At 45.8% G+C, this 27,882-nt stretch overlaps 1 protein-coding gene across 4 annotated transcripts in view; it reads left to right on the plus strand.

The window, feature by feature from the left end:
- The window catches only part of THAP1 (THAP domain containing 1), a 142,600-nt gene that overhangs the window by 82,045 nt on the left and 32,673 nt on the right, over positions 1 to 27,882 (plus strand). For 2 of the 4 annotated variants that reach the window (XM_029602436.1, XM_029602455.1), the window contains exons 2-3: positions 11,473 to 11,557; positions 16,054 to 16,249. In XM_029602436.1, coding sequence (XP_029458296.1) covers positions 11,473 to 11,557; positions 16,054 to 16,249 — 281 coding nt within the window. The remainder of the gene's footprint in view (positions 1 to 11,472; positions 11,558 to 16,053; positions 16,250 to 27,882) is intronic. The other 2 variants (XM_029602445.1, XM_029602463.1) reach the window with 1 other exon arrangement.

Here is a 27,882-nt window from a genome sequence, read left to right on the forward strand (position 1 = left end):
GGAATGATCCTGGTATGTACAGGGAAAAGAAAATTATTCCTTACCTGCTAATTTTCGTTCCTGTAATATCATGGATCATTCCAGACACCCTCCCTTGGTTTGGGGGTTTGCTTGTGGGACATCCCTGCCTACCTGTCTTAACAATCTTTTACTCTGTATTTCGAATCCTGCGTGTCTTTTTTGTTCACGCACTGCTGTTCGCAAGTTCACTGTTCAGAATTTAGTTGCTGTTTATTTGGACAGCGGTTATTTCAATTCCTTCTTTGATTACTTGATCCCTCTGTTTTTGGTCTCTCTTTTTTGGGCTTTGTTAGTCTAGTTACTGAGAGCTGTTACAGGGGAGGCGTAGTTATATGGGTCCTCCCCTGGGAATTTTGTGTTCTGACTCCTTCTGCTGGACAGGGAACATAACCCACCGTCTGGCATGATCCATGGTATTACAGGAACGAAAATTAGCAGGTAAGGAATAATTTTCTTATCTGACTGGATAATCTGGCCAATAAAGCAGTTAAAATGGTTGGCTAATATCTTATCGTAATGAGCTCGCAAACTATTGTATTCCTTAGGCTTATGAATCCTCTCAATGTAAATCTACAGCTAACTAACCATAATTTCAGAGGAACCTCTCATTCAAAATTTCTTAATTAAAACACTCTCAAAAATACTTATGGGAAATTGTATCAGAAAGCAATGTGCTCTTACAGTCGTCTGGCTCTTGCCCACAAAGGGCTGCAACCAGTTTCATGTATGTGGCACTCACAGCCACCTCATTTACTCTTTCCCAGTGATCATAGTTTTTTTTTCAATTTTTTAAAAAAACTTCAATCATCCCACTTGTGTTACCAAAATTAAAACCACAGTTGCGCTTGTTGTTACTTATCTTAGTTAATGCCAGACACCGATGTGCTCCAAACCTTCTTTCATTCACTCATTATTTCATCCTATCTCTCGGTGCCGCTTTTTCCACAGCAAATTCACGCTCACTGGCGCTTCACTCGCTGTTTTCTTATGGTGCTGTCTGCCGCTGTGTACATGCTGTTATACCTCCGAACACTGGCAGTGAGATTGAAGGAAAGAAATGTTTAAATTGTTATTTCTTGTGAGCAATGAGTTCTATGTGTCTTACATGATAGGAGATTCCCCTGAAGAAGGCGGGAACAACCGCCGAAACATTGGCAATGTAGGGAGGTATAACAGCGTGTACACAGCAGCAGACAGCACCATAAGAAAACAGCGAGTAAAGCGCTAGTGAGCGCGAATTTGGTGTGGAAAAAGCAGCACCGAGAGATAGGATGAAATGAATGAATGAAAGAAAGTGTGGAGCACATTGGTGTCGGGCATTAACTAAGATAAGTAGCAACAAGCGCAACTGTGGTTTTAATTTTGGTAACACAAGTGGGATGATTGAAGTTTTTTTAAAAAATTGAAAAAAATTATGATCACTGGGAAAAGAGTAAATGAGGTGACTGTGAGTGCCACATACATGAAACTGGTTGCAGCCCTTTGTGGGCAAGAGCCAGACGACTGTAAGTGTACATTGCTTTCTGATACAATTTCCCATATGTATTTTTGAGAGTGTTTTAATTAAGAATCTGTGAATGAGAGGTTTCTCTGAAATTGTGGTTAGTTGGCTAATATCTTAGCCAGAAGCTTTAAATCAAGGTTTATTAAGGAAATAGGTCTGTAGGAGCCGCAAAGTGTGGGATCTCTACCTGGTTTGGGAATGATAGTAATTCCAGCTAGATTAGAATTTGGAAGCAATGAGTCGCCCATGCGCAGAACGTTGAAAATTTTCTGCAATTGGGACATAAGATAGGGTGCAAATTAATTATAAAATTTAGCCAACAATCCATCAGGTCCTGGAGCTTTACCTACTTTAAGATTCTTAATGGCGAGTAGGATTTCAGGACTAGAGATTTCCCTGTCAAGATCATCACGCATCTCATCAGTTATGGTAGGGAAATTTTTTTCAGATATTCTTCAATATTATCTGAATTGATTGAAAAATCTGGGCTGTAAAGGTCCGTATAAAAATTAAGAAAGTGTTGCCCAATATCTGAATTAGTAGACAAAATGTGACAGTTAATATCTTTGATTTTTAAGATAAAATTTCCTAGCGTGTAGCAGATGGACTCAAAACAAGTGGGTATAGTGTGCTCGTGCTAGCAGTTGGAGACTGATCTGATGTCAGCACGGGTACATATACCCCCGCAGGAAGTGCAGCAATTCAGTAATTTTCCGTCTCCAAAGCAGTTTGGAGCTACCTCACGCTCGCTGAGCGTTTTTCCAAATTCTAACGACTAAATTCATAGAAGAAACCTACCTGAAGACGAGCCCCGCACTCCTGCGGTGATACCATTTGGTCCCTCCCCCATTTGAGTTTCCCGAGGCGATTTCCGTGGTCCCTCGGAGGTAAGAGCCTTGGTCCGGTGGCCGACTCGCGGCAGGGACCTAGCCCCTGAGTGAGAAGGGCTCGGGCGCGGCATAGAGGCAGACTCGGTCCCGGCGTGGACTTGGCCCCCGAGCGAGACGAGTTCGGGCGTGGCCTAGAGGCAGCGGGTGCACCTCCTCGAGCTCGGCGGTGACGGTAATCACCCTCTCCCCCCGCAGCCGGAGACCGCCCGGGTCGCAGCCGGGAAGTGCCGAAGACAAGGTAAGGCGTACATCTGTACTTGTTGGTCTCCGAGGAAGCGAGGAGTAGCAGAGTCTGCCTACGTGGCAACCCGCCAAGGGGGTCGCCATTTTGCCTGCCTGCTCACCATCGCCTTCTGCCCTGGTTCGTCACCGCGCCATAGGCGCACGTTGTTACGCATACGTCGATAGGCGCACGTTATTAGGCGCACGTTGCTAAACGCACGTTGTTAGGCGCACGTTGATAAGCGCACGTGGACAGGCGCACGTGGATAAGCGCATATTGGTAGGCGCACATATTTAGCGCATATTACAAAGTGCAGACTCTAGCTGAGTTAACAGACGAGATGGAGCGTAAGAGAGCCCATGTGTCAGCGGAGCCGGCACCTCCACAATCAGGCATAAGCCTCTGCTCTGCATGCAACCTCAGAGCCACACAGAGCGAGGAAGCAGACTCCCTATGTGCCCAATGTGAAGAGGCCCTGGGAGTTCCAGGCCAGGACCGGTCGCAGCCCAGTGTATTTGCCGGTTCCTCAGGGAACACCCCAGACCTAGCAGGCAGCGGTGAGCTGCCAGGGAACCCGAGAGACCTGATGCCCCTAAGGCCAGATCCGGCTTCGCTCTCCTGGGTGGAATTATTCAAGGGGATTCATGCCTTTGTCACAATGCAGTCTGCTCCCTGAACGGGTCCATATGTATCGGATGACCCGGCCCCTGGACCCTCAAGGCCTAGGCACGGCCACTCGCCACCCGGAACCCCCACTTATGGGGATTCAGATTGCCCTGAGGAAGACTAAGAGCCCCCCGAGAAGGGAGAACTTCCCTCGGGGATTGAAACATATCGGACCATGAGGCGCTTCTTTCTGAAAGAGGGTCTCCCAGGCCTGATCTCTCAATGCCTGTCGGAACTGGCTCTCCCGGGCCATGACACCCCAGGGGAACCTAGAATGAACCCCCTGTTAGAGGGCCTGCGCAAACGACTCACCATTTTCCCCTCCTACAAGCAGCACAGCAGCTAATCAATCTGGAATGGAATGCGCCGGAGGCCTCATTCAAAGGGGGTCGGGCCTTGGCTGGCATGTACCCCTTAGACCCGGCAACTAAGGAAATGCTGGCGTGCCCTCAGGTAGACGCCATAGTTAGCGCAATTGTGAAGCGCACCACCATTCCGGTGGGGGGGGCGGGGCGGCCCGGCCCGGCCCTCAAGGATGCACATGACCGGCACTTGGACGCCATTCTGAAACAAGCCTTTGAGGTGGCAGCCATGTCCCTACGAATTGCGACTTGCTGCACTGTGGTGACGCATTCCTGTTTATCACAGGCTAGGAACAACACCCCGGCTGAAGAGATGGAATCAGCTCTCTCGTTCCTCACTGACGCAGCCTCCGACCTAGTCCGTACGGCAGCCAAGGGAGTGTCATTCTCAGTGGCAGCCAGGAGGCAGCTCTGGCTACGTAATTGGTCGGCCGACTCCTCTTCCGAGACACGTCTCACGAGAATGCCCTTTAAGGGATCCCTCCTGTTCGGCAGCGACCTCGAGAAACTGGCTAATAAATGGGGTGCCTCTCCATTACCTCGTCTACCAGAAGACAGGCCAAGGAGGAGTCAGCACCCTTTTCCTAGACCATCCAGAGGTAGAAACTCTCAGCGCTTCAACCCTTACAGGACTCGCTACCAAGCACCTCGTTCACAGGCCAGGAACCAGTCCTTTCGGACTAAGCACAACAAGAGGGGAACCGGCTCGGTTTCGGGCCCCGGCCGTACCCCACAATGACAATCAGCCGACCCATCCGGGGGTAGCAGCCATAGGGGGCAGGCTAACCCTCTTCTACCGCAAGTGGGTCGAGATTACCACGGACCAGTGGGTCCTCGCCATCATCCGAGAAGGGTACTACCTGGACTTTCTTCGGCTTCCGCCGGACAAGTTTGTGGAATCTCCTTGTTCACCCCTCAAGAGGGCGGCACTAGAAGTTACCCTGTAGAGGCTTCTGTCCCTAAAAGCCATAATCCCAGTGCCTGCAGGGGAGATAAATTCTGGGCATTATTCTATTTATTTCATAGTGCCCAAGAAGGAGGGCACTTTCAGGCCCGTCTTGGACCTCAAGTCAGTCAACCGACACCTACGGGTCCCCTGCTTTCGCATGGAAACTCTGCGGTCTGTCAAAAATTCAGTACAGCCAGGGGAGTTTCTCACATCCGTAGATCTGTCGGAAGCCTACTTGCATATCCCAATCCATCGGGATCACCAGCGCTATTTACGCTTCAAAGTCCTGAACCAACACTTCCAGTTTCGAGCTTTACCCTTCGGGCTAGCCACCGCGCCGCGGACCTTTACCAAGGTCATAGTAGTAGTGGCAGCGTCCCTCAGGAAGGAAGGAATCCTCATCCATCCCTACCTGGACAATTGGCTGATCAGGGCAAAGTCACCGGAGGAGAGCCACCAGGCAACCAACAGAGTTATAGCTCTTCTGGAAAGCCTAGGATGGGTAGTAAACTTGAACAAGAGTTCCCTACAGCCTTCTCAGTCGCTGGAATACCTAGGAGTCCGGTTCTACACCCAGGAAGACAAGGTCAGCCTGACCTCCAAAAGAAGATCAAAGCACCGGAATCGTCTGCAGGCCCTGCTGAGCGCCACCTGGCCCACAGCGTGGGATTACTTACAGGTCCTCGGCCTTATGGCATCCACTCTGGAGGTGATACCGTGGGCGCGGGCTCATATGAGGCCATTACAACGCGCCCTCCTATCTCGGTGGAGCCCACGATAACAGAACTACACCGTACACCTACCTCTACCAGCCAGAGTGCGGAATCAGCTACAATGGTGGTTGCAGCCCGGCCTCATGAGCCGGGGGTCAAGAATGTCCTCCCCAACCTGGACCCTGCTCACTACAGATGCCAGCCTGAACGGATGGGGAGCACATTGCGAAGAACTCACCGACCAAGGGCGGTGGAACAGAGAAGAGTCTGGGTGGAACATCAACCGACTAGAGGCACGGGCAGTCAGGCTAGCGTGCCTGCGATTTGCCCACAGACTTCACAACAGAGCGGTCAGAGTGATGTTGGACAACGCCACCATGGTGGCATACATCAACCGACAGGGCGGAACCAGAGGCCAACAGGTATTCCTAGAAATAGCCCCCCTGATGACTTGGGCGGAAGCAAATCTCCAGGACATCTCCGCTGTCCACATCGCTGGGAAGGACAACACCACGGCAGACTTCCTCAGCAGAGAAAGCCTAAATCCAGGGGAATGGCAGCTGTCGCCCACAGCTTTCCAGATGATTGTGGATCAGTGGGGGACGCCGGGCATGGACCTACTTGCGGACAGGTCCAACGCTCAAGTACCCAGATATTTCAGCCGCAGGCGGGATCCTCTATCCCAGGGGATCGATGCCCTGGTACAGCCATGGCCTCAGGGGATCCTGCTATATGCCTTTCCTCCATGGCCCCTGCTGGGCGCCATTATACACAAGATTCAGCGGCACAGAGGCCTAGTTCTTCTAGTGGCCCTGGACTGGCCAAGAAGACCCTGGTACGCAGACATGAGAAGACTACTGGCAGGGAATCCACTACCCCTGCCTCCACACAGGGACCTGCTGCGGCAAGGTCCCATCCTCCACGAGGATCCAGCTCAATTCTCTCTTACGGTCTGGCCATTGAGAGGGCTAGGCTGAAGAAAAGAGGATACTCGGGGCCAGTAATAGATACACTCCTCCGAGCACGCAAGTTCTCCACATCACTAACATATATAAGGATCTGGAGAGTATTTGAAGCCTGGTGCGAAACTCACGGCACCAATCCACATGCCGCTAAGATCCCTATCATTTTGGATTTCCTGCAAGAAGGACTTCAGAAGGGTCAGACCCTCAATTCCATCAAGGTTCAAGTGGCAGCGCTATCCTGCTACGGTCCCTGGAGTGACGGCAACAGCATTGCCACACACCCAGACGTTTCACGTTTCCTGAAAGGAGTCAAACACATTCGCCCGCCACTGAAGTGGCCAGTGCCCCTGTGGAACCTCAACCTAGTTTTGGAATTCCTAGCGGGACCTGCCTTCAGACCACTTCGAGGCCTGTCCCTCCGTTTGTTAACTTTGAAGATGGTGTTCCTGCTGGCTGTATGCTCAGCACGCCGCATTTCAGAGCTACAAGCACTGTCCTGCCGTGATCCATTTCTCAGAATCACTCCAGAGGCTATCCATCTTCGCACGATTCCTTCCTTCTTATCCAAAGTAGTCTCACACTTCCACCTCAACCAAACCATATCCTTGCCTACCACGGAAGGTTTGAAAAAGTTGGAAGAAGGTCGAATACTACGCCATCTCGACATCGGCAGGCTACTGTCCAGATACCTGAATATGTCAGAAGCAGTACGAAAGATGGACCACCTGTTCGTCCTTCACAGCGGGAAGAAGCAAGGGGAAGCGGCCTCACGGGCAACCATCGCCCGCTGGATCAAAGAAGTTATCAAGGCGGCCTATGTAGAAGCGGGAAAACCACCACCTCTATGGGTTAAGGCTCACTCTACCAGAGCGCATGCGGCCTCCTGGGCAGAAACTAGGATGCTGTCGCCTGCAGAGATATGTAAAGCGGCGACGTGGTCCTCCCTCCATACCTTCTCCTGATTCTACCGTCTGGACGTCCAGGCCAGGGAGGACACAGCATTTGCGAGGGCAATCCTGCACGGACCTCGGGCAGCCTCCCGCCCAGTCCGGGAGTAGCTTTTGTACATCCCACTTGTTTTGAGTCCATCTGCTACACGCTAGGAAATGTAGAGATTACTTACCTGATAATCTCGTTTTCCTTAGTGTATGCAGATGGACTCAGCATCCCGCCCGGCTGCCGGTAAAAATGGGGATTCACCGACTCACGGTAAGCCATGCTTTCTTATATAGGGCACCCACCCTGTCGGGTGTCGACGCCTTCCGGTTGAGAACACTGGCGGTCTCCAGCTACTGTCAGTCGGTCAGGGTAATCCTGTTCATTTAATTGATCGGTCAGTCACACATATATCCATAAAGCTTTTGCAAGGAAGATTACTGAATTGCTGCACTTCCTGTGGGGGTATATGTACCCGTGCTGACGTCAGATCCGTCTCCAACTGCTAGCACGAGCACACTATACCCACTTGTTTTGAGTCCATCTGCATACACTAAGGAAAACGAGATTATCAGGTAAGTAATCTCTACATTTTGGAAGGTTATCTTTTTCAGTTTGAGTAAGCAGTTTACCCACTTTTTCACCTCCTTCAAAGTATTCCAGTCATTAAGTCCTCTCTAGCTTTAGAGAGGAGGGATAGGGTATCCCTAGAGGTATTCGTTTGATGTTTCTGGGATAAAAGTTTAATAGTATGGCGCAGCTTTAAACATTCCTCCTTGTTCTATCGCTTGAGGAATGTGCCCCTAGAAATGAAAAAAACCCTAATGAAGGCCTTGAAACAATTATAGGAGAAGCAACGGAGTTGTCATTGTCAAAATTTTTTTTGAATAGCATTAATAACAGAATTGTTATAAATAGGGTCTTATAGTAAAGACTTGTTGAGTCTCCAAAATCTTATACCTGCATCATAATGGTCAAATAATACATCTACCTACAGGAGCATGGTTGTAATTATCCCTATATCAGTGGCTTGTACATTATGAATAATTGTCTTGTCTACCAGGAGGTAATCCAGTCTAGAGTAGGCATTGTGGGTTTTGAGTAGTAGGTAAAACCTGAGAGGTAGGGAATCGAGTCCTCCATGCATCCATCAGGGATCTCACAACTGTAAGGTGAGCTCTCGCAAAGGAGGAAAACCCTTTGATGCATCCAGATTAGGAGAGATAACCATGTTGAAATCACCACCCACAATTAGGTTGCCTGTCATGGATGTAAGCAGAATTTTGTGAAGTTGCATGAAGAACTTCCACTGATCTTTGTTTGGGGCATAGATGTTAGCTAATGTATAATCAATACCTGTAGTATTAAATTTCTTCCCAAGGGATCCTCAATACTACGGTGAAGGTGAATGACAGGGTACACTCTGCTTCTACCCTACCTGAATCACACAACCCTTCTGCCCTTAGGAAGAAGTTTATTATTTATATAGAGATGTGGATCCTTCTTTAGTGATATTTAGAGAAATAAACCAGTCTGAATGTATGAAAATTTCTTTTATTCAGATAAAAAAAGCAATTATGTTTTAATACCAGCTTGGAATAACTGACTACACTGTTCATACATGATTATAAGCACATATTATAACATTTACTAACATTTTCTGACAAAGGACACATTCACAAACAAAGGGGCAGATTTTAAAATGTTCAAGCGCGGCGTACATTTGTGCGTGCAACCCGAGGCCTCAGAGGGAACTTTCCTTTCCCCCCCCCTCCTCCTTCCCTTCCCCTACCTGTCCCGCCCCAGCTCGAAAAAAAAAACCAATAACCCATACCTTTATTTCACAAGTTATGCCTGCTGGCTGACTGCTGGACCGCCCCGCGACTTACAAGTGTCCCGAGGCTTTACGCACGCCACCGGGCCTTTTGGAAATCGCCCCGGCACGTGTAACCCCTCCGAAAATCTGCCCCAAAGTTCTTTGACAACATTATGCAGACCCCGGTGTATTTCGAAGACTTACTACAGGGAGAAAAGAATATTTGAGAAAGTTTAGAAGATTGGAGATGTTCGTATCTTCATGATAGATGTGTTTCTTGGACGAAAGTAATATCAGCCCTTAATAACTCTAGCTCTCGAAACAAAGTTTTTCTTTTATAAGGGGAGTTAAGACCTTTATCATTAATGGAGAGTATCCAAAATGGTGGCATCTGCCTTAAGGAGTGATAATTTTAAGAAGTCAAAGAGACTGAGTCCAAACCATCAACAACACAACCAAGGACTGCTTCTACAAACTTCAAGTTCTAAAAAGACTCAAACCACTCCTACATTTCCATGACTTCAGGACAGTCCTCCAAACCAAACTTTTTGCCAAGATAGACTACTGTAACACTCTTCTTCTGGGTCTCCCCGCCTCCACCACCAAACCTCTTCAGATGCTCCAGAACACGGCTGCCAGAATCTTGACAAACACCAACCGTGGAGATCACATCACACCCATCCTCAGGAACCTACATTGGCTCCCAATAAGTTACAGAATCTTACACTAGTCCCTCACCATCATCCACAAAACTATTCACAAACAGCTCCCGCTCGACCTTCAGATCCCATTCAGACTTCACACCTCTACAAGACCCATCAGAGAAGCTTACAAAGGAACCCTACACATCCCCCACAACCAAAGCCACCCTTCGTACAGCCATTAGAGAACGGGCATTCTCGACAGCAGGACCTGCCATCTGGAATACCATCCCTCCAGATCTCAGACTGGAACCCTGCCTGTTAACATTTCGGGGAAAAAACTCAAGACCTGGCTGTTCCTACAAGCCTTCCCTTAACCATTCCGATCCGCTGATAAGTGCCACTTAGACAGACCTCTCTATATATGTATCTAGGCATCTCCAATTTTACCGTTTTGTTAAGTTCATCTCGTCTAACCTCTGCCTCTAGCTTCTTCAGCTCCCAAGTTCACTCGACCTTGTTTATTGTAACTTTGCTTAGTCTTCAATGGTAATGTTAATGTTATAGCCCTTGTTCCTTGTAAACCGATATGATATGATCAGTATCATGAATGTTGGTATAGAAAAGAGTTAAATAAATAAAGGAAAGAGAAAGCAGATTAAAACTCCCCAAACAATAAGAAGGAACATCCCCAAGAGCTATAGAGAGTCAACAATTGTAAACCATTACTCATACTGGTCCAGTTTCTGATAGAGATAACAAAAGTATTTATAAAGGATAACAATAGAAAAAGCAAATGGAGGGCAGCACTCCAAAGTTGTTACATCCATCCCCAAAAAGAGCAATTGACCTGTGTAAACCTCCCTGCAGGACTTTTCCATTGATATCATTGGGGGAGCTATTATCAACAGCATGATGGGATCAGAGCACCACCCAGCAAATAGGTAGACATAAGTAGAAAGCTAGACACTAGCATCTTGTAGATTGTCTAAGAAAAATATATAAAAAGAAAACAGAAAGTGAATTGGCAGACATGTTGTGACAGGAAAATAACCAAGGTTCATGAATATCAGTCAGGAATAGTATTACAGTAACAGTCAGGTTGTTCCCTTATTGGGCAGGGAACCTCCTAAATGGCAGCAAAATCTATTACGTTTCCCAACTCTCTGCCAGATGGGAAGAGTAGCTCTTGCGGTGTTTGATTTAGCTGCTTTTGCAGGCCTCTTAGAAGAAGTAAAACCTCAAGGGGACAAGATGGAGATGGCGTCCTTGGGGGGGAGTGAATCTTATCTGTAATTCCCTCTAGAGAAAAGGAAAGGCCAAATGTGTGCATCCATCTATGTTTGATGTTGTCTTTCCTTAGGAAAGTAGTCATGTCTTTTAATTCCTAGCAATTTTGTAGTGTGGCAGGTCTGCGAAAACAGATTTATCCTGGCCTTTCCACTGCCATGTAGCCTGCTTTTTAGCAGCCTGAGCTACACTTTCTTTGATGGTGAAATTATGAAAACAAACCACGACTTTCCTGCTGCAGTTTGGCAAGGGAGCTCTTAGAGCGCAGTGAGCTCTGTCTAGTTTAATATCAGAAAGTTCAGCCTCGGTTGAGAAAAGTAAAATCTTACAGAAGTGAGAAACCAAGTTAGTGCAGTCCTGATTTTCCAGAGATTCCTTGAAACCCCGAAATTACAGGTTGCTGCTTCTTGCATGATTTTCAAGGTCTGCTAGCTTTTTCCTTGATTAGCAAGTTTATCAGCCTGTATCTTAGAGCAAGTTTCTTTTACATTTTTAGCCACTTCAGTTTGCTGGTCAAGACGCGAGTCCAGAACATCCATGTGGTGGCCTAGTGAAGCTATATCCTCGCGTATTTCATGGAGGTACGATTTGATGCCCGAGTCGGAAGATCATGTTCCTGATTGATATCGGGGGGGTAGAAAAGTCCCCCTCGGATCCTGCTTCATCAGAGCCATCTTTGCTGAGGTGCATGCTCAAGCCACCGTCCTCGGTAACAGGAGTGCCCTCCTAAAAAGAGAAGCAGCAAAAGTCGAAATTTTTGCATTTGGCAGCCGTAATAACGTTTCCCTGTATTTAATGGTAGGCTAGCACACTTGATTTTGTTAGTCTATAACTTAAATGATCATAGATTTAGCTGGGTGGTGAAGGGAACGCCGAGGCTAAGCTGCCATCTTCGCCATCTTCCCCCCTCCTACTTGATTTCTGATGGTAATTGTGATCAGATATAACCGTTTCTAAGGCATAACAACTTTGGGTTTTAAACTAAAAGTGTGATTTTATTTTGAAAATAACCTGCATAGCTTGTCAGGTTAAATTTATGTCAGGAAGAAATATCCTATAGGGTTACCTGACTTACGATACTATGACGTACTAAATTACAGTGTGAAACTAAGAATTCTTCTTAATGTAAAACTGTTTTCCATAGATAGCAGGATGAATTAGCCATACAAAGTACCCACCTGCCTCTCTGGAGAATTAACTACTTAGCTAGATTTAGTTATGATATTGACTGAGGAGGCTGTAGAGCAGGGGTGGGCAATTAATTTTCCCATGGGGCCGCATGAGAAATTGGGATGGTTTTAGAGGGCCGGACTAATATAATTAACTCAGTTCTCAATAGCCCTACTTATGAAAAGACAGCAGTTTACCACCAATGCATGTCCTCTGAGAAAACACAACAAATAAGACCGATACAAATGCTTACATGCTAGCAAAATATCTCATCTCGGTAACAGACACAGAACCGACCTAACATACTCCCAGGATCTGTAGTAATGCACATAAACTAATCCACACACAGTTACACCTGTATTATGGAATACAAAACAGGAGCAACCCTATCTATGAAAAGGCAACACCACAAATATTAAATCAGGTCCTAAAAACCAATACACCTCTTAGGAAAACAGAATAGCAAGCAGCTATAGATCCCCACACAGAAATAATTGTAAAACTATACTAATAAGCAGAATAAATGTTTCAAAACAGCTATGAACAGAATAACATCCAACAATTAAAAACTCATAAAAACTATTAAACATTCTCCAAACACCAATAAAATATTTCAAAAAAGCAGACATCACACAATTAAAATGGCAGTCAAGAAAAATAAACTTAAAAAGCCACCTTTACTTACCCCCTCCAGCAGCTCTCCTATTCCCCTTCCCTGCAGGCCGTGGCACACACCAGAAGCAGCAGTAGAAGCTAAGCTCTATACTTATGGTCCTCTTCCTTAGTGCCCATGTCTCTCACACACACACCATACCAGTCATGCCCCCATGACCAGTTTCTGTCTCTCACACACCAATCATCTCCCAAACAGTCTTTGGCACACACACCAGTCACCTTCCTGAACAGTTTCTCTCATGCCATACACACACACAGGCTTCCCACTCCCGTGTTCTTCTTACATATATGGGCTTCTCACTCTCATAATCACTTTCTCTGTCTCTCTCTCTCACACACACCCACACACTCACTCACCAGTCTCTCACTCCCATGCTTGTTCTCTCCACATGCACAGGCTTCTCATTCCCATAATCACTTTCTTTCTCTCTCTCACACACACACACTCACACTCACCAGTCTCTCACTCCCATGTTCTCTTTCAGATATACAGGCTTCTCCCTCCCATGCTGTCTCACACACACCCAGGTTTCTCACTCCCATGCTCACTCTTCACATGCACAGGCTTCTCATTCCCATAATCATTTTATTTCTCTCTCTCTCTCACACACACACACCAGTCACCTGATCTCACTCATGCATACACACACACACAGGCTTCCCACTCCCAAGTTCTCTTTCAGATATACAGGCTTCTCCCTCCCATGCTGTCTCACATACACCCAGGTTTCTCACTCTCATGCTCACTCTTCACATGCACAGGCTTCTCATTCCCATAATCACTTTCTCTCTGTTACACACACACCAGTCTCTCTCTCATTTCCATGCTCGCTCTCCACTGCACAGGCTTCTCATTCTCTGAATCACATTCTTTCTCTCACATTCACACACACCAGTCTCTTTCTCTCACACACACAGTCACCTTACCAACCAGTCTCTCGCTCTCATGCATGCACACACACACACACACACACAGGCTTCCCACTCCCATGCTGTCTCACACACACCCAGGTTTCTCACTCTCATGCTCACTCTCTTCACATGCACAGGCTTCTCATTCCCATAATCACTTTCTTTCTGTCACACACACACCAGTCTCTCTCATTTCCATGCTCATTCTCCATGTGCACAGGCTTCTCATTCCCTGAATCACATTCTCTCACATTCACACACACCAGTCTTTTTCTCTCACACACACCGTCACCTTACCAAGCAGTCTCTCTCTCTCATGCATGCACACTCACCCAGGTTTCTCACTCCCACAACACCAGGCTTCTTACGCTCATGCTTTCCCACATACCCAGACTTCTCACTTCCATGCTTTTTCTCTCTCACACACACACACATCAGTCACCTCCCTGAGCAATCACTTTCATTGTCTCTCACATACACACACACATCAGCTCTCTGACCAGTCAATCACACACAGGCTGGCTGGCTGCTTCTCTCTCTTTCTCACTTCCTCTCCCCCCCCACTGGAGCACAAATGGGAGCTGCAGCAGCCCCCGAAGGCCAAGAAAGAAGAATCCCATCGGCCGCGGGAGGCTCATGCTGCTGACTCCTTTCTCGATTACTGGCTGCTTCAATTGCTCAGGGACCGACCCTGCAGCCGACGCAGCACGGCTCTTTCTCCTTCCTGCGCACCGCTCCGTGTATCACTTCCTGTTCTGGGTCACGGGAGGGGGTGCAGGCGCGGGAAGAAGAAAAGGCCAGCCGCGGGTGCCACAGCTTCTAACACTGCTGCCGTTACCACTGGGCTTGAACGTGCTGACAGCCCAGCGGCAACGGCAGCGGGAGAGACCGGGAGCGCGCACCGCGGACTGGCAAAAAACTCCCGCGGACCGGTGGTTGGGGACCCCTGAAAAAGACCACGAAAGGCGGAACTGGTAGGTAGGTAGGAAAGAAACTCGAGCGAAGACACGCTGCCCGATTGGCCGGTGCTGGGCAAGGCTTGCCCAGCACCGGCCAATCGGGCAGCGTGTCTTTGCTCGAGTCACTCCCTCCCCCCCCCACCGAACGCTGTAAAAAAAACAGTTCATTCTCCGCTCCCTCGCTCCCCGATTGGCCAGCCAATCGGGGAGCGAGGGAGCGGAGAATGAGGCACGCTGCCTTCCCTTGCAGAGGGAAGGCAGCGTGCCTCATTCTCCGTCTGCTCTCAGCAGTGGGCGGGCCGGTCACAGACCGTAGGCGGGCCGGATTCAGCCCGCGGGCCGCCCCTTTCCCAGGTCTGCTGTAGAGGCAGTCCTCAAGGAATTCCCACACATGCTCAGTAGAGCTCAAAGCTCTACTAGCTGGGAGAGACGAGTCTGATGCCGCTGGATGACCTATCTACGGAAAACAAATTTTACAGTAAGCAAACTGGCATTGCATGCGAGGATAAGCAGTCTCTTCTCCCACCCATTTGCTTAGTTTGCATGGTGTATGAGTAAGACTTAATACAACTATGTCTTTCTTGGATAAATGTGAACCATCTCATTTGAAAAGATCCATATTCTCTCAGGTACATACCCAGTGAAAATTAAAGGTTCTTTGAGAAAACTTGGGACATTTTCATTGAAAACTGCTTTGACTGATATTTTTCCATTCCTTAATATTTGGATGATGGGAAATAAAAACTGGATCTGAAAAAGTGTTTTTAAATATATGAATATGATGCTGTTAGCCAATAGTCATGCTTCCTCAACCCCTTTACAAATAAGGGGTAAATTTTAAAAAGGTTCGCGCGCTACCCGGTGCGCGCACATGTACACCCAATTTTATAACTTGCGCGTGCAGGCACACGCAAGTTATAAAATCAGGGGTCAGCACGCACAACAGGATGCACAATTGTGCACCATGCGCACGCCGAGCCACGCTGCCTTCCCCCGTTCCCTCCCCCTAACCTAAACTTCCCACCCCTTTCCCTAACCTTTCCTCCCCTAGCCCTACTCTGACCCCCCCCAAATTTTTTATTTACCTTGTGCACCTGCCGGCCAACTGCTGGCATGCGATCCCAAGTATAGTGGCAAATGTCCACTGTGCCTGGAACCTCGGACCACGCCCTGCCCCGCCCACGCCCTGCCCCTTTTGTAAAGCTCTGGGGATTTATGTGCGCCACTGGGCCCTTTTAAAATAGGCCTGGCGCGCGTAAACTTTTGAAAATCTGGCCCTAAATGTATATGTATGTAGTTTTTTAACTTGTAAGTCATTACACTTTGTCTGTTAAAGACTTGAAAATGTGTTTTGTTTGCAGGTTCCCTCTTACACGACCTGGTCTTTGCGAGAAATGGGAGGCTGCTGTGAGAAGAAAAAACTTCAAACCATCAAAGTATAGTAGTATTTGTTCAGAACACTTTACACCCGATTGCTTCAAAAGAGAGTGCAACAACAAGCTTCTAAAAGAAAATGCAGTACCTACAATATTCTGTTTTACAGAAAGCAGAGGCAAGGTAATTGTAATATTTTAAAGTAACTTGCTTTTTAAAGTCACCCCTGATATAGGCTGTTTTCACTAGAACTGCATGATGAGATACAAATTTGTTAATTTTATTCTGAGGGAGAGCAGAGCTTTAAAGGGATCGTGTTAATGCAAGGGAACAATTACCATATGAGAAAAGACTCACAATCTTGCCTTCTTTACCTTAGCAAAAACACCACACAACAAGACGCTTTTTTAAAGGAAGAACACCCTTCCAAAATTGAAAATGTATTTCAATTGATTTCAGATTTTATTGTGTGTATTTTGCATTTTATTGTGGATTTTGTTTTTTACCCCGGCAGTTTTCCTTTTGCAGTTTTGGGCTTGGTCAGAACCAGAGATGAGATCCAGGTCCCATGAGCATTCATATGCAACTCCAAGGGATATTTTCCCCATAAGTTATACCCCCCACTCCACATCCAAATTATCTAGTCTAGTCATTGCAGTAATGGGCCTGGTCCAGGGACCATGCATCAGGGCTCCTTCTGAAATAATGGGCCGTGAATCTGGCCATTAGGTATCACCCATGAGTAATGATTATGAATTCCATACCCCTGAAGTGTGAGAAAGCTGCCTCTGTAGGATCCCAAGCTGACCTGGTAGCAGAAGACCTGACTTTGGGATTAAATCTGAGACCACCTTCTGAGCCATCAGACTGGGCCTGCATTGTATTTTTAAATTTTACTTTATTTTTCCTACATTTATCAATAACTTAATAAATATATTTTAGTGGATGTATGTTTTGAAAACTTGAAAGCATTGAAAAGTAAATAACTTAGCACAGTCAGTGACAATGCAAGCACTTTCAGTGCTTCCAAAATTTGTCCTCAAGGAACCAGTCCTAAAGGGGAACAAGTATCTCTGTTTCTCTGCCTGTGCAATTTTTTACCCTCAAACTGCCAACAAGAAGTGATTTATTTAATTTAAAAACTTCTATTCCACACTCATGCATAGTGTGTTTGAAGTGGATCACAGTAAAAATACATACACACTGCAATAAGACAATAACAAATTCTGGTGGTAATATTTTAGTGATCAAAATATATTTTCCCAAATGAAACACGTGAATGGATACAATAATTATCAGTGCTAAATAATCCACTTTATCAGTAAATCTTATGGGTTTTTTGGTGGCATATGTGAATCCTTGCTATGACAGATACATGTTATCACTAAAATGTTCATAATTTAGTCCATTATACTAGACTTCATTTATTTTTTTAGATTTTTATATTCCGCTTTTCACATTTTTTTTTTTTTTTTTTTTTTTAAGCACTTCAAAACGGTTTACATTCAGGTACTACCTACATTCAGGTACTGTAGGTAGATCCCCATCCCCAGAGGGCTTACAATCTAAGGGGGTTATTTTCCAACTCGCGTTATGGCGTTTTCGCATGTGAAAAGCAGCGTAACGCATGGTGCGATGCTAATTTTTAAAAGGGGAGGAGTCGGGGATGGGATTTTTGTGAAAGTGCATGATATTGCACAGTTTTAACGCCAAATATAACCACCGTTTTCATTGGCGTTAAGCTGTGCGATATAAGATTTTTTTCACAAGTTGTGTTTTGGGCATTTTTAGGCTGGGGACGGGCCTGAGATGGGGGGGGGGATTGGGGGAAGGGCCTGAGATGTGAGGAGAGAAGGGGTGGCACCATAGTAAGCAGCTATTTATGTTACTATAGGAGGCCCACCTAGTAACTTGAGGTGAGGTTTAGGTAGTAGTGTAGGGGTAAGGGGCCACTTTGACAGAGTGAGGAAACTCGCACAGCGATGCGATTTGTACAATGTTCTCTCAACCTAGCTTGATGGACTCTCTACCTATGCACATTGCGATAAATAGGCTATTACCATAAAACATACCCCTCTTCTTATCGCATGTGGTATTTTGATGAATCTAGCCCTAAGCTTGTACCTGAGGCACTGGAGGGTAAAATGACTTGCCCAAGGTCAGTGGACTCAAACCCTGGTTCATGGCCCACTGCTCTAACCACTAAGCTACAGAACAGTGTAATTAGACACTTTGTTATTCTTCCACCTTATATATATAATCATAGGTCTATACAAATCTCCCACAAAAATGGGTATGTATTTTTTCATATTTTTTAGTTGCAAATAACATGTCTAATTTTCTCTTTTGTATATAATTGTTCAATAGGAAATGACTTATCTTATATCATGTTGCATATGGTAAAAAAAATGCCAAACAGTCACCATCTCATAATGCTTCTGCAAATGCCTCTGTCTTCTCAACCTGACATGGGACTGTGTTTCCAACCGCAGTTCTTCCTTAGAGTGCTATATGCAATAGGTCTAAAAATAAAAGGCTTTACATCAGCCTGAAAAATAGAAGATAATGTCTAAGTAAAACCATCAGAAAAACTTACTGGTATGGTGGTGTATAGACCAGAAATGATGTCTCTCAGTTTCCTATCTAAAACTGATCAATATATTGGTTCCTTGGATGTCATTTGAGTGACACAATGAAGTCAAATGGAAACTTAACCAGATAACGACACAATATTATATTATAGAAGTGAATATCAGTCAGTTTTGTTGTTTAAACCATCAGGGTGAACTGTATTAAAATGGAATATCCAAAATTGTTCCCTGAAGTTTAACAGATATGTAGGGTCACTGTCCCCTGTACATCGGTACTCACATGTTCTATCATGCGCCATTTAAGATCAGTGAATGAATGAGCAAAATCGACACAGTGTTGCACCATGGGGCTTGTAATTTGAAATTAGAACATAAGAAATTGCCATGCTGGGTCAGACCAAGGGTCCATCAAGCCCAGCATCCCGTTTCCAACAGAGGCCAAAACCAGGCCACAGGAACCTGGCAATTACCCAAACACTAAAAAGAACCCATGCTACTGATGAAATTAATAGCAGTGGCTATTCCCTAAGTATAATTGATTAATAGCCATTAATGGACTTCTCCTCCAAGAACTTATCCAAACCTTTTTTGAACCCAGCTACACTAACTGCACTAACCACATCCTCTGGCAACAAATTCCAGAGCTTTATTGTGCGTTGAGTGAAAAAGAATTTTCTCCGATTAGTCTTAAATGTGTTACTTGCTAACTTCATGGAATGCCCCCTAGTCCTTCTATTATTCGAAAGTGTAAATAACCGAGTCACATCTACTTGTTCAAGACCTCTCATGATCTTAAAGACCTCTATCATATCCCCCCTCAGCCATCTCTTCTCCAAGCTGAACAGCCCTAACCTCTTCAGCCTTTCCTCATAAGGGAGCTGTTCCATCCCCTTTATCATTTTGGTTGCCCTTCTCTGTACCTTCTCCATTGCAACTATATCTTTTTTGAGATGCGGCGACCAGAATTGTACACAGTATCAAGGTGCGGTCTCACCATGGAGCGATACAGAGGCATTATGACATTTTCCGTTCTATTAACCATTCCCTTCCTAATAATTCCTAACATTCTATTTGCTTTTTTGACTGCTGCAGCACACTGAGCCGACAATTTTAAAGTATTATCAACTATGATGCCTAGATCTTTTTCCTGGGTGGTAGCTCCTAATATGGAACCTAACATCGTGTAACTACAGCAAGGGTTATTTTTCCCTATATGCAACACCTTGCACTTGTCCACATTAAATTTCATCTGTCATTTGGATGCCCAATCTTCCAGTCTTGCAAGGTTCTCCTGTAATGTATCACAGTCTACTTGTGATTTAACTACTCTGAATAATTTTGTATCGTCCGCAAATTTGATAACCTCACTCGTATTCCTTTCCAGATCATTTATATATTTATTGAAAAGCACTGGTCCAAGCACAGATCCCTGAGGCACTCCACTCTTTACCCTTTTCCATTGAGAAAATTGACCATTTAATCCTACTCTCTGTTTCCTGTCTTTTAACCAGTTTGTAATCCATGAAAGGACATCGCCTCCTATCCCATGACTTTTCAGTTTTCGTAGAAGCCTCTCATGAGGGACTTTGTCAAACGCCTTCTGAAAATCCAAATACACTACATCTATCGGTTCACCTTTATCCACATGTTTATTAACCCCTTCAAAAAAATGAAGCAGATTTGTTAGGCAAGATTTCCCTTGGGTAAATCCATGTTGACTGTGTCCCATTAAATCATGTCTTTCTATATGCTCTATGATTTTGATCTTGAGAATAGTTTCCACTATTTTTCCCAGCACTGAAGTCAGCCTCACTGGTCTATAGTTACCCGGATCGCCCCTGGAGCCTTTTTTAAATATTGGGGTTACATTGGCCACCCTCCAGTCTTCAGGTACAATGGATGATTTTAATGATAGGTTACAAATTTTAACTAATAGATCAGAAATTTCATTTTTGAGTTCCTTCAGAACCCTAGGATATATACCATCCAGTCCATGTGATTTGCTACTCTTTAGTTTGTCAATCTGGCCTACTACATCTTCCAGGTTCACAGTGATTTCGTTCAGTTCGTCTGACTCATCATCCCTGAAAACCATCTCTGGAACTGGTATCTCCCAAACACCCTCATTAGTAAACATGGAGGCAAAGAATTCATTTTAGTCTTTATGCAATGGCCTTATCTTCCCTAAGAGCCCCTTTAACCCCTCTGTCATCTAATGGTCCAACCGACTCCCTCACAGGTTTCTTGCTTTGGATATATTTTAAAAAGTTTTTAATATGAGTTTTTGCTTCTATGGCCAACTTCATTTCAAATTCTCTCTTCGCCTGTCTTATCAATGTTTTACACTTACCTTGACAATGCTTATGTTTTATCCTATTTTCTTCAGATGGATCCTTCTTCCAGTTTTTGAAGGATGTTTTTTTGGCTAAAATAGCCTCTTTCACCTCACCTTTTAACCATGTGTTGTGCTCCGCGGCCGTGGCGATTCACGACTGCGTCCCTCTACCTGACTCTCAGTGCCATGAAAGCCCCGGGGGAGGGCTCCGACTCGGGCCTGTGCTGCCCGCTGCAGGGGAAGCCGTCCTGCTTCCCCCAGCGGCGTCTCTCCTCCACCGGGGAGATCAAAGATGGCCGCCGCCATGGGATCCAAGATGGCCACCGTCAACTCATTTGCATTTAAAGGGACCTGGTCCCTTTAACTAGACTCACCTGCTTCCAATGATCCAGAGCAGAGGAACTATGTAGGGAGGCTTCCTCTGCTCATTCCTCGACTTGGCAACGTCTCTTGCGAGTGTTGTTTGAGTCTGCTTGCCTCAGTGAGTTCCTGCTTCTTGCTCCTGTTACGTCTTGGTGTTCCTGGTTCCTGACTTCGGATTGGCTTACGGTGATTCTCTGGTTCTTGACTTCGGATTGGCTTACGGTGATTCTCTGGTTCCCGACTTCGGATTGGTGAGCGACGACCCTCTTGCACTCGACCTAGGACTCCTCCAATACTCCGTCTCCAAGGGCCCACCTAAGTCCCAGCGGCCCGGGTCCCTACGGGCTCCTCCTGGGGGGACCGCGGGCTTCCATGGCGAAGCTCCAGTTGGCCTTTGCACCGTTGCTCTGACCTCCCTAGGTCCGCCTAAGTCCCAGCGGTCGGGTCCCTATGGGCTCCTCCTGGGGGGACCGCAGACCACCAGTGGTGAAGACTCAGCGCCTCATCTCGTCTCTTCATCGCCTCCGTATTCGCCTCAGCCTCCAGTGCCAAGGGTCAGCTGGTCCCGCCTCATGTTCTGCCTCGCCGCCCGACAAGAGAGCCTACGGACCTTCCGAAAGGTATACCATCCTCTTGTCGGCCAAAGGGTCCACAAGCCGGAGCATAACACCATGACTGTAATCGTTTTGCCTTCCTTCCACCTTTCTTAATGCGCGGAATACATATGGACTGCGCTTCTAGGATTGTATTTTTAAACAATGTCCCAAGCCTGTTGAACACTTTTAACCTTTGCAGCTGCACCTTTCAGTTTTTTCTATTTTCCTCATTTTATCAAAGTTTCCCTTTTTAAAATTGAGTGTTAGAGCTGCAGATTTACTTATTGTCCCCCTTCCAGTTATTAGTTTAAATTTGATCATGTTATGATCACTGGTGCCAAGTGGCCCTACCACCGTTACTTCTCTCACCAAATCTTGCGTTCCACTAAGAATTAAATCTAAAATAGCTCCCTCTCTTGTTGGTTCCTGTACCATTTGCTCCATGAAGCAATCATTTATTACATCCAGGAACTTTGTCTCTAGCAAGTCCTGATGTTACATTTATCCAGTCTGTATTGGGGTAATTGAAATCTCCCATTATTATTGCACTGCCAAATTGGTTTGGTTTGCTTCCCTGATTTCTCTTAGCATTTCATCATCTGTCTGACCATTTTGTCCAGGTGGACGATAGTATACTCCTATCACTATACTCTTACCCAACACACATGGGATTTCTACCCATATAGATTCTGAGTATTTACTCTCTTGTATGATCTTTATCCTGTTGGACTCTATACGCTGCCGGACATAAAGTGCCACACCCCCACCAAGTTGATCCTCCCTATCATTGCGATATAATTTGTACCCTGATAAAGCACTGTCCCATTGGTTATTCTCCTTCCACCAAGTCTCTGTGATGCCAATTATGTCTCATCATTTGCTGCTATACCCTCTAACTCTCCCATCTTGCTTCTTAGACTTCTGGCATTGGCATACAGACATTTCAAAGTGTGGTTTTTGCTTGTTTTAACAACCTGCTTTTCAGTTGTTTGGGATATACAGTTGTTCGTGAATATACAGCAACGATGTTCAAGAATTCGTTTTCATACAGGACAGGAAGTTCTGCTGATATATTTTTTAGCACAAGGGCAGATGATCAAGTTTATTGCATTAGAGGTTATACAATCAGTGTAGTCCTGCGACCTACATGTTTTCCCTGTGGCGTTATAACACAATGAAGAGCCAGTAATGGACTGACTGCAGATGAAACATCCATCGCAGCTCCAGTTTTCCCAGTGATAGCAGGCTGAATTAGCCATGCTTCTGGGAGCGTTGCGGCCGGATCAGTAGGCGGAGTTTTCTCCAAGAGTACAGAATTTTGAACTCTGTGCGGCTGCGCGGTGAGGTTCCTGCGCGATTGCCAATTTACCTCCGTCTTTTTTTTTTCCGCGAGTAGGACTGCACGCGGGGATTTTCTCCTACCTCGTCTCTTCAATTTTTTTCGAATTTTTTCTCAGTTTTTCTCCCGTTCCTTTGGTAGCGATGGCTCCGAAGCCATCGGTTTCAAGTACTGCCAATATGGGAAAATTATGTCCATAACTGATGGACATAAATTGTTATATTTGTTTGGGTCCGGAGCTCGACCCAGCCTCATGCCGAAACTGTGGTTGGATGTCGCCCCGGGCCCGAAGACAGCGCGCCGAAAAAATCACGCGCCTCCGATCACCACATTCTTCACCGGATCCAGCAAAGAAACTCAAGAAAACTCCAGCAAGAAGATCCGCATTGCTGGAGGGCGCTTCGGCCAGGTCGGTACCACCACCAGGGCCGCGAAAGGAGATCGAGGCCTAGACTCCTTCGTTAGAAAAGTCCACTCATGCGCCGTTCGGGTTACTGGGCTCTGAACTCGCTCGTTCCCGCTTCTCAACACCGAAGCACTCGGAGCATGGGAGACCAAGACGGAGGAAGTATACGGCGCATCTGCTTATGGCGCTTCAACACGGAGACCGGCGCACAGCGCATCGATTCACGGCGCATTGACGCCTCAGCCAAGTCACGGTGCATCGGCACACGGTGCTTTGGAATACGACGCAGGGTGCGTCGGACGGTGCATCTGGAAGAGCTGTATCACTATCTGGGTCATCTCACCATGATATTCGCAAAAGAAAACATGCTAGACATCACCAGCATGGTGATGCAAAGCGTACAAAACATCATGACCCACCTACATCTCCACCATCTGCCTCTCCCCAGGATCCACTACAACACGAACACCATTGTAAACAAAAAGCAAAGAGAAAACATCTCCAAAGGCCTGAATCTCCACGGACGGATTCTGATGTAGAAGTAGTTCACCTCTCTACTAACGTTTCTTCAGAGGCTGATAGTTCTCATTCGGATTGGTCTTCTCATAGATCTCATTCAATCCACCATCCGGACCCACGCCATCCTTCTCAGGACTTGTCTCTGGGAACACTGCCCCCAACTTCAGCACCATTTCCAATGCCTTCACAACATACCCTAGCATCAAAGGCGATGTTACAAATTTCTCTGGCTTTGAATACATTCTTCCAAGATCTGGAAGCCGTTCATCCCCAGATTCCAGGTCCATCTTCTCCAACCTCTCCTTGACGTCTACCTACGGTCCCATCACCAAATCAACGAGAAAAATCAATTCCAGTTCTGGATCGACCAGATTCTCCACATTCACAATGGTCTACGTCGTCCCCTTCCTCATCTACAGGATTTCTGTCAGATCCCCCCCGAGGGCCTTCCTGAACCTTATTCTCCTCCTGAGGATTTATCCTACGCTAAATTCATAGAAAAAGTAGGATCTCTCCTAAACATTGAAACAGGAAAGGTTCCCGACCCTCGTGCTGAGGTTCTAGGGATTCTAGAGATATTTGAAATGCCGCCAGAGCCAACAGCTCTACCACCACATGCTGTACTAGACGCGGTTCTACATAAAATATGAATCTATAACAGAATCTATCTCAAAAGCTCTTACCCATTGGAATAACTGCCTTCTTTCCATCACCAATCTACTTAACAGCTTAAACCTGGTCCTCAATGCCTCAAAGACAGAGCTACTCCTCATCTCCTCAAATGAAAACAATTTTCCGCCACCATCACCTCACAATTCTCACATTACCTGTAAGCATGTTAGAGACCTTGGGGCAATACTAGACAATCGACTAAACTTAAAGAAAATGGTCAACACAACCTCCAAGGATTGCTTCTACAGACTACAGGTTCTAAAACGTCTTAAACCATTACTATTTTTCCAGGACTTCAGGACAGTCCTACAAGCGCTACTATTCGCCAAAATAGACTACTGCAGTGCACTCTTCCTAGGCCTCCCCAAATCTACCACCAAACCACTGCAGATGTTACAAAATGCGGCAGCGAGACTGCTGACCAGCACCAGCCGCGGTGAACACATCTCACCCATCCTCAGTAACCTACATTGGTTACCAGTAAATTTTAGAATCCTATACAAATCAATCACCCTAATTCACAAAACCATCCACCATCAACTTCAACTCGACTTGGAAATCCCATTCAAACTCCACTCCTCTAACAGACCAACTAGAGAGGTTCTCAAAGGCACTCTACAATTTCCTCCGACTAAGGCCACACGTCTCTCCACGACCAAAGACAGAGCTTTTTCGATAGCAGGCCCATCTATTTGGAATAACATCCCTGCAAACCTCAGATTGGAACCCTGCCTCTTAACTTTCAGAAAAAGACTCAAGACGTGGCTCTTCCACCAAGCCTTCTCCGATCCTCCAGACAATCACTAATGGCTTCCACTCTCATCCGGCCTTGGCATTTATTTTCATGAACTATGGACTCTGGTACCTCCAGGTTAAAGCACTTCCAAGCTTTAACCCGTTCTCTCTATCATATCTTTCATAATTAATACTTGCCTTTATCTTCCTTCCAGCTTGTTTTAAGCTTCCAAGTTCTTGACTCCCGTTGATTGTAACTTTGACTTATTCCTATCTATGGTTATTTATTGTTTACCTGAATTGTTCCTTCAGTTATACCCTATGTTAAATGTAAACCGATCCGATATGGTTATTTACTATGAAGGTCGGTATAAAAAACTGTTAAATAAATAAATAAAATATGGGAAAAACCCTTTACCACCTCAGCGGCCTCAATGAAGATGGACTTAAAATACCAAATGAGAAATTCCACGGTCTATGATTCCACTCAATTACCCCACAACTCTGTAGTAGTAGTAGTAGTAGTAGAATCTGCACTATTACGTGCCAAAAGATCAAAACTTCATGCAAATTCACCACCGGGAAAAGACCATAAATCCCGGGATGATTTTGGCCGTAAGGTGTATCATTCTTCCATGCTGGCCACAAAGATACACCATCAATTTTACGTAATCCAGTACCTCTTTGAATGTCTACAGAGATTACATCCAACATGTGTGGCTTCCGATAACTCCTTACCGCAACCATTTACAGACATGGAGGAAGGTCTTCGACATTTACTCTTTTCTGTTTATGAGTCATTTGAATCATCGGCTAGATCCTCAGCGACAGCAATAGCAGCACAGCGCATGGCATGGTTAAGGGCTAGTTCCATACAAGACGATGTCCATGGCAAGTTGGTTGATATACCTTGTCTGGGAGACAATCTTTTTGATAACAAATTTGGTGAAACTGTTACCCTTCTGAAATAACAGAATACTGCAGTTCAACCTTTGACATCATCAGACCCTCATCCTTCTTCTAAAAGATTTTACCCTTAATTCAGAAGAAGACTGTATGCAAGGACACCTTTCAGGCCGTACAATACTTATAGATCACAGTATTACCTCAATCAGCGTTACCAACCACAAACTCAACCTTCACGTGGACGTCCTCGCCATCCATGACCTTCAAAACCAATTCCAGCTGCACCTCCAAAACAAACTCAATCTTTTTGATTTACCCAGAGCCACCCCCACCGCACATAGGAGACCACCTTCAACACTTTTATACCAGCTGGGAGGCAATTACTTCAGATTGATGGGTTGTAAACATCATGAAAGAAGGTTACAGATTACATTTTCTAACTCTTCCCACACTTCCTCAAGTTTCCCCTCTCAGTAACACATCACAACACTCCAAAGACCTACAGGAAGTTAGTTACTGTACAGTTCCAGAACTCAATTCAAGTAATCCCAATCTCCTTAAAAAAAAATCAAGGGTTTTACTCCCCATATTTTCTCATTCCAAAACAATCGGGAGGTCTTCAACCAATCTTAGATTTGAGGAACCTCAACAAACACATTCAAAAAGAAAAATTCAAGATGACATCTCTAAAGAGTATTCTACCTCTTCTGCAACCCAACGACTGGCTATGCTCCATAGACATGAAGGATGCTTATTCCCATATACCCATGCACCCTTCCTCCTGGCATTACCTTTGTTTCTAAGTTCAGAACAATCATTTATCAATTCAAAGTTCTACCCTTTGGCCTTTCCTCAGCCCCAAGGGTATTCATGAAATGCTTAGCGGTGGTGGTGGCTCATCAATACTGTGCATCAGAGGGCCTACCTACCACAGGACAGGATACAAACTCTGTCTTCTCTGGCTCAGCATCTATTCAATCAATCGCACGCATCGGCATGACAAATTCTTCAACTGCTGGGTCATATGGCAGCAGCCATCCATGTAGTCCCATATACAAGACTCCACATGCGTCGTCTACAATGGGGACTCAAGAACCAATGGTCACAGTTCTGGCAACCACTCTCAACCAGAGTACGCCTTACCAGACAAATGCTTACAGACATTCAATGGTGGATAAACACCAACCACCTGAACTCGGGAACACCTTTTCAGCGACTGCCTCATCAAGTCACTCTCACCACGGATGCATCCCGGAAGGGCTGGGGAGCCCATTTAAACAGCTTAAAAACTCAGGGCCGTTGGTCTCTTTGGGAGTCCAACTTTCAGATCAATCTCCTCGAACTTCAAGCCATT

Source organism: Rhinatrema bivittatum, chromosome 1 (genome assembly GCF_901001135.1).
Source record: "Rhinatrema bivittatum chromosome 1, aRhiBiv1.1, whole genome shotgun sequence".
NCBI lineage: Eukaryota > Metazoa > Chordata > Amphibia > Gymnophiona > Rhinatrematidae > Rhinatrema > Rhinatrema bivittatum.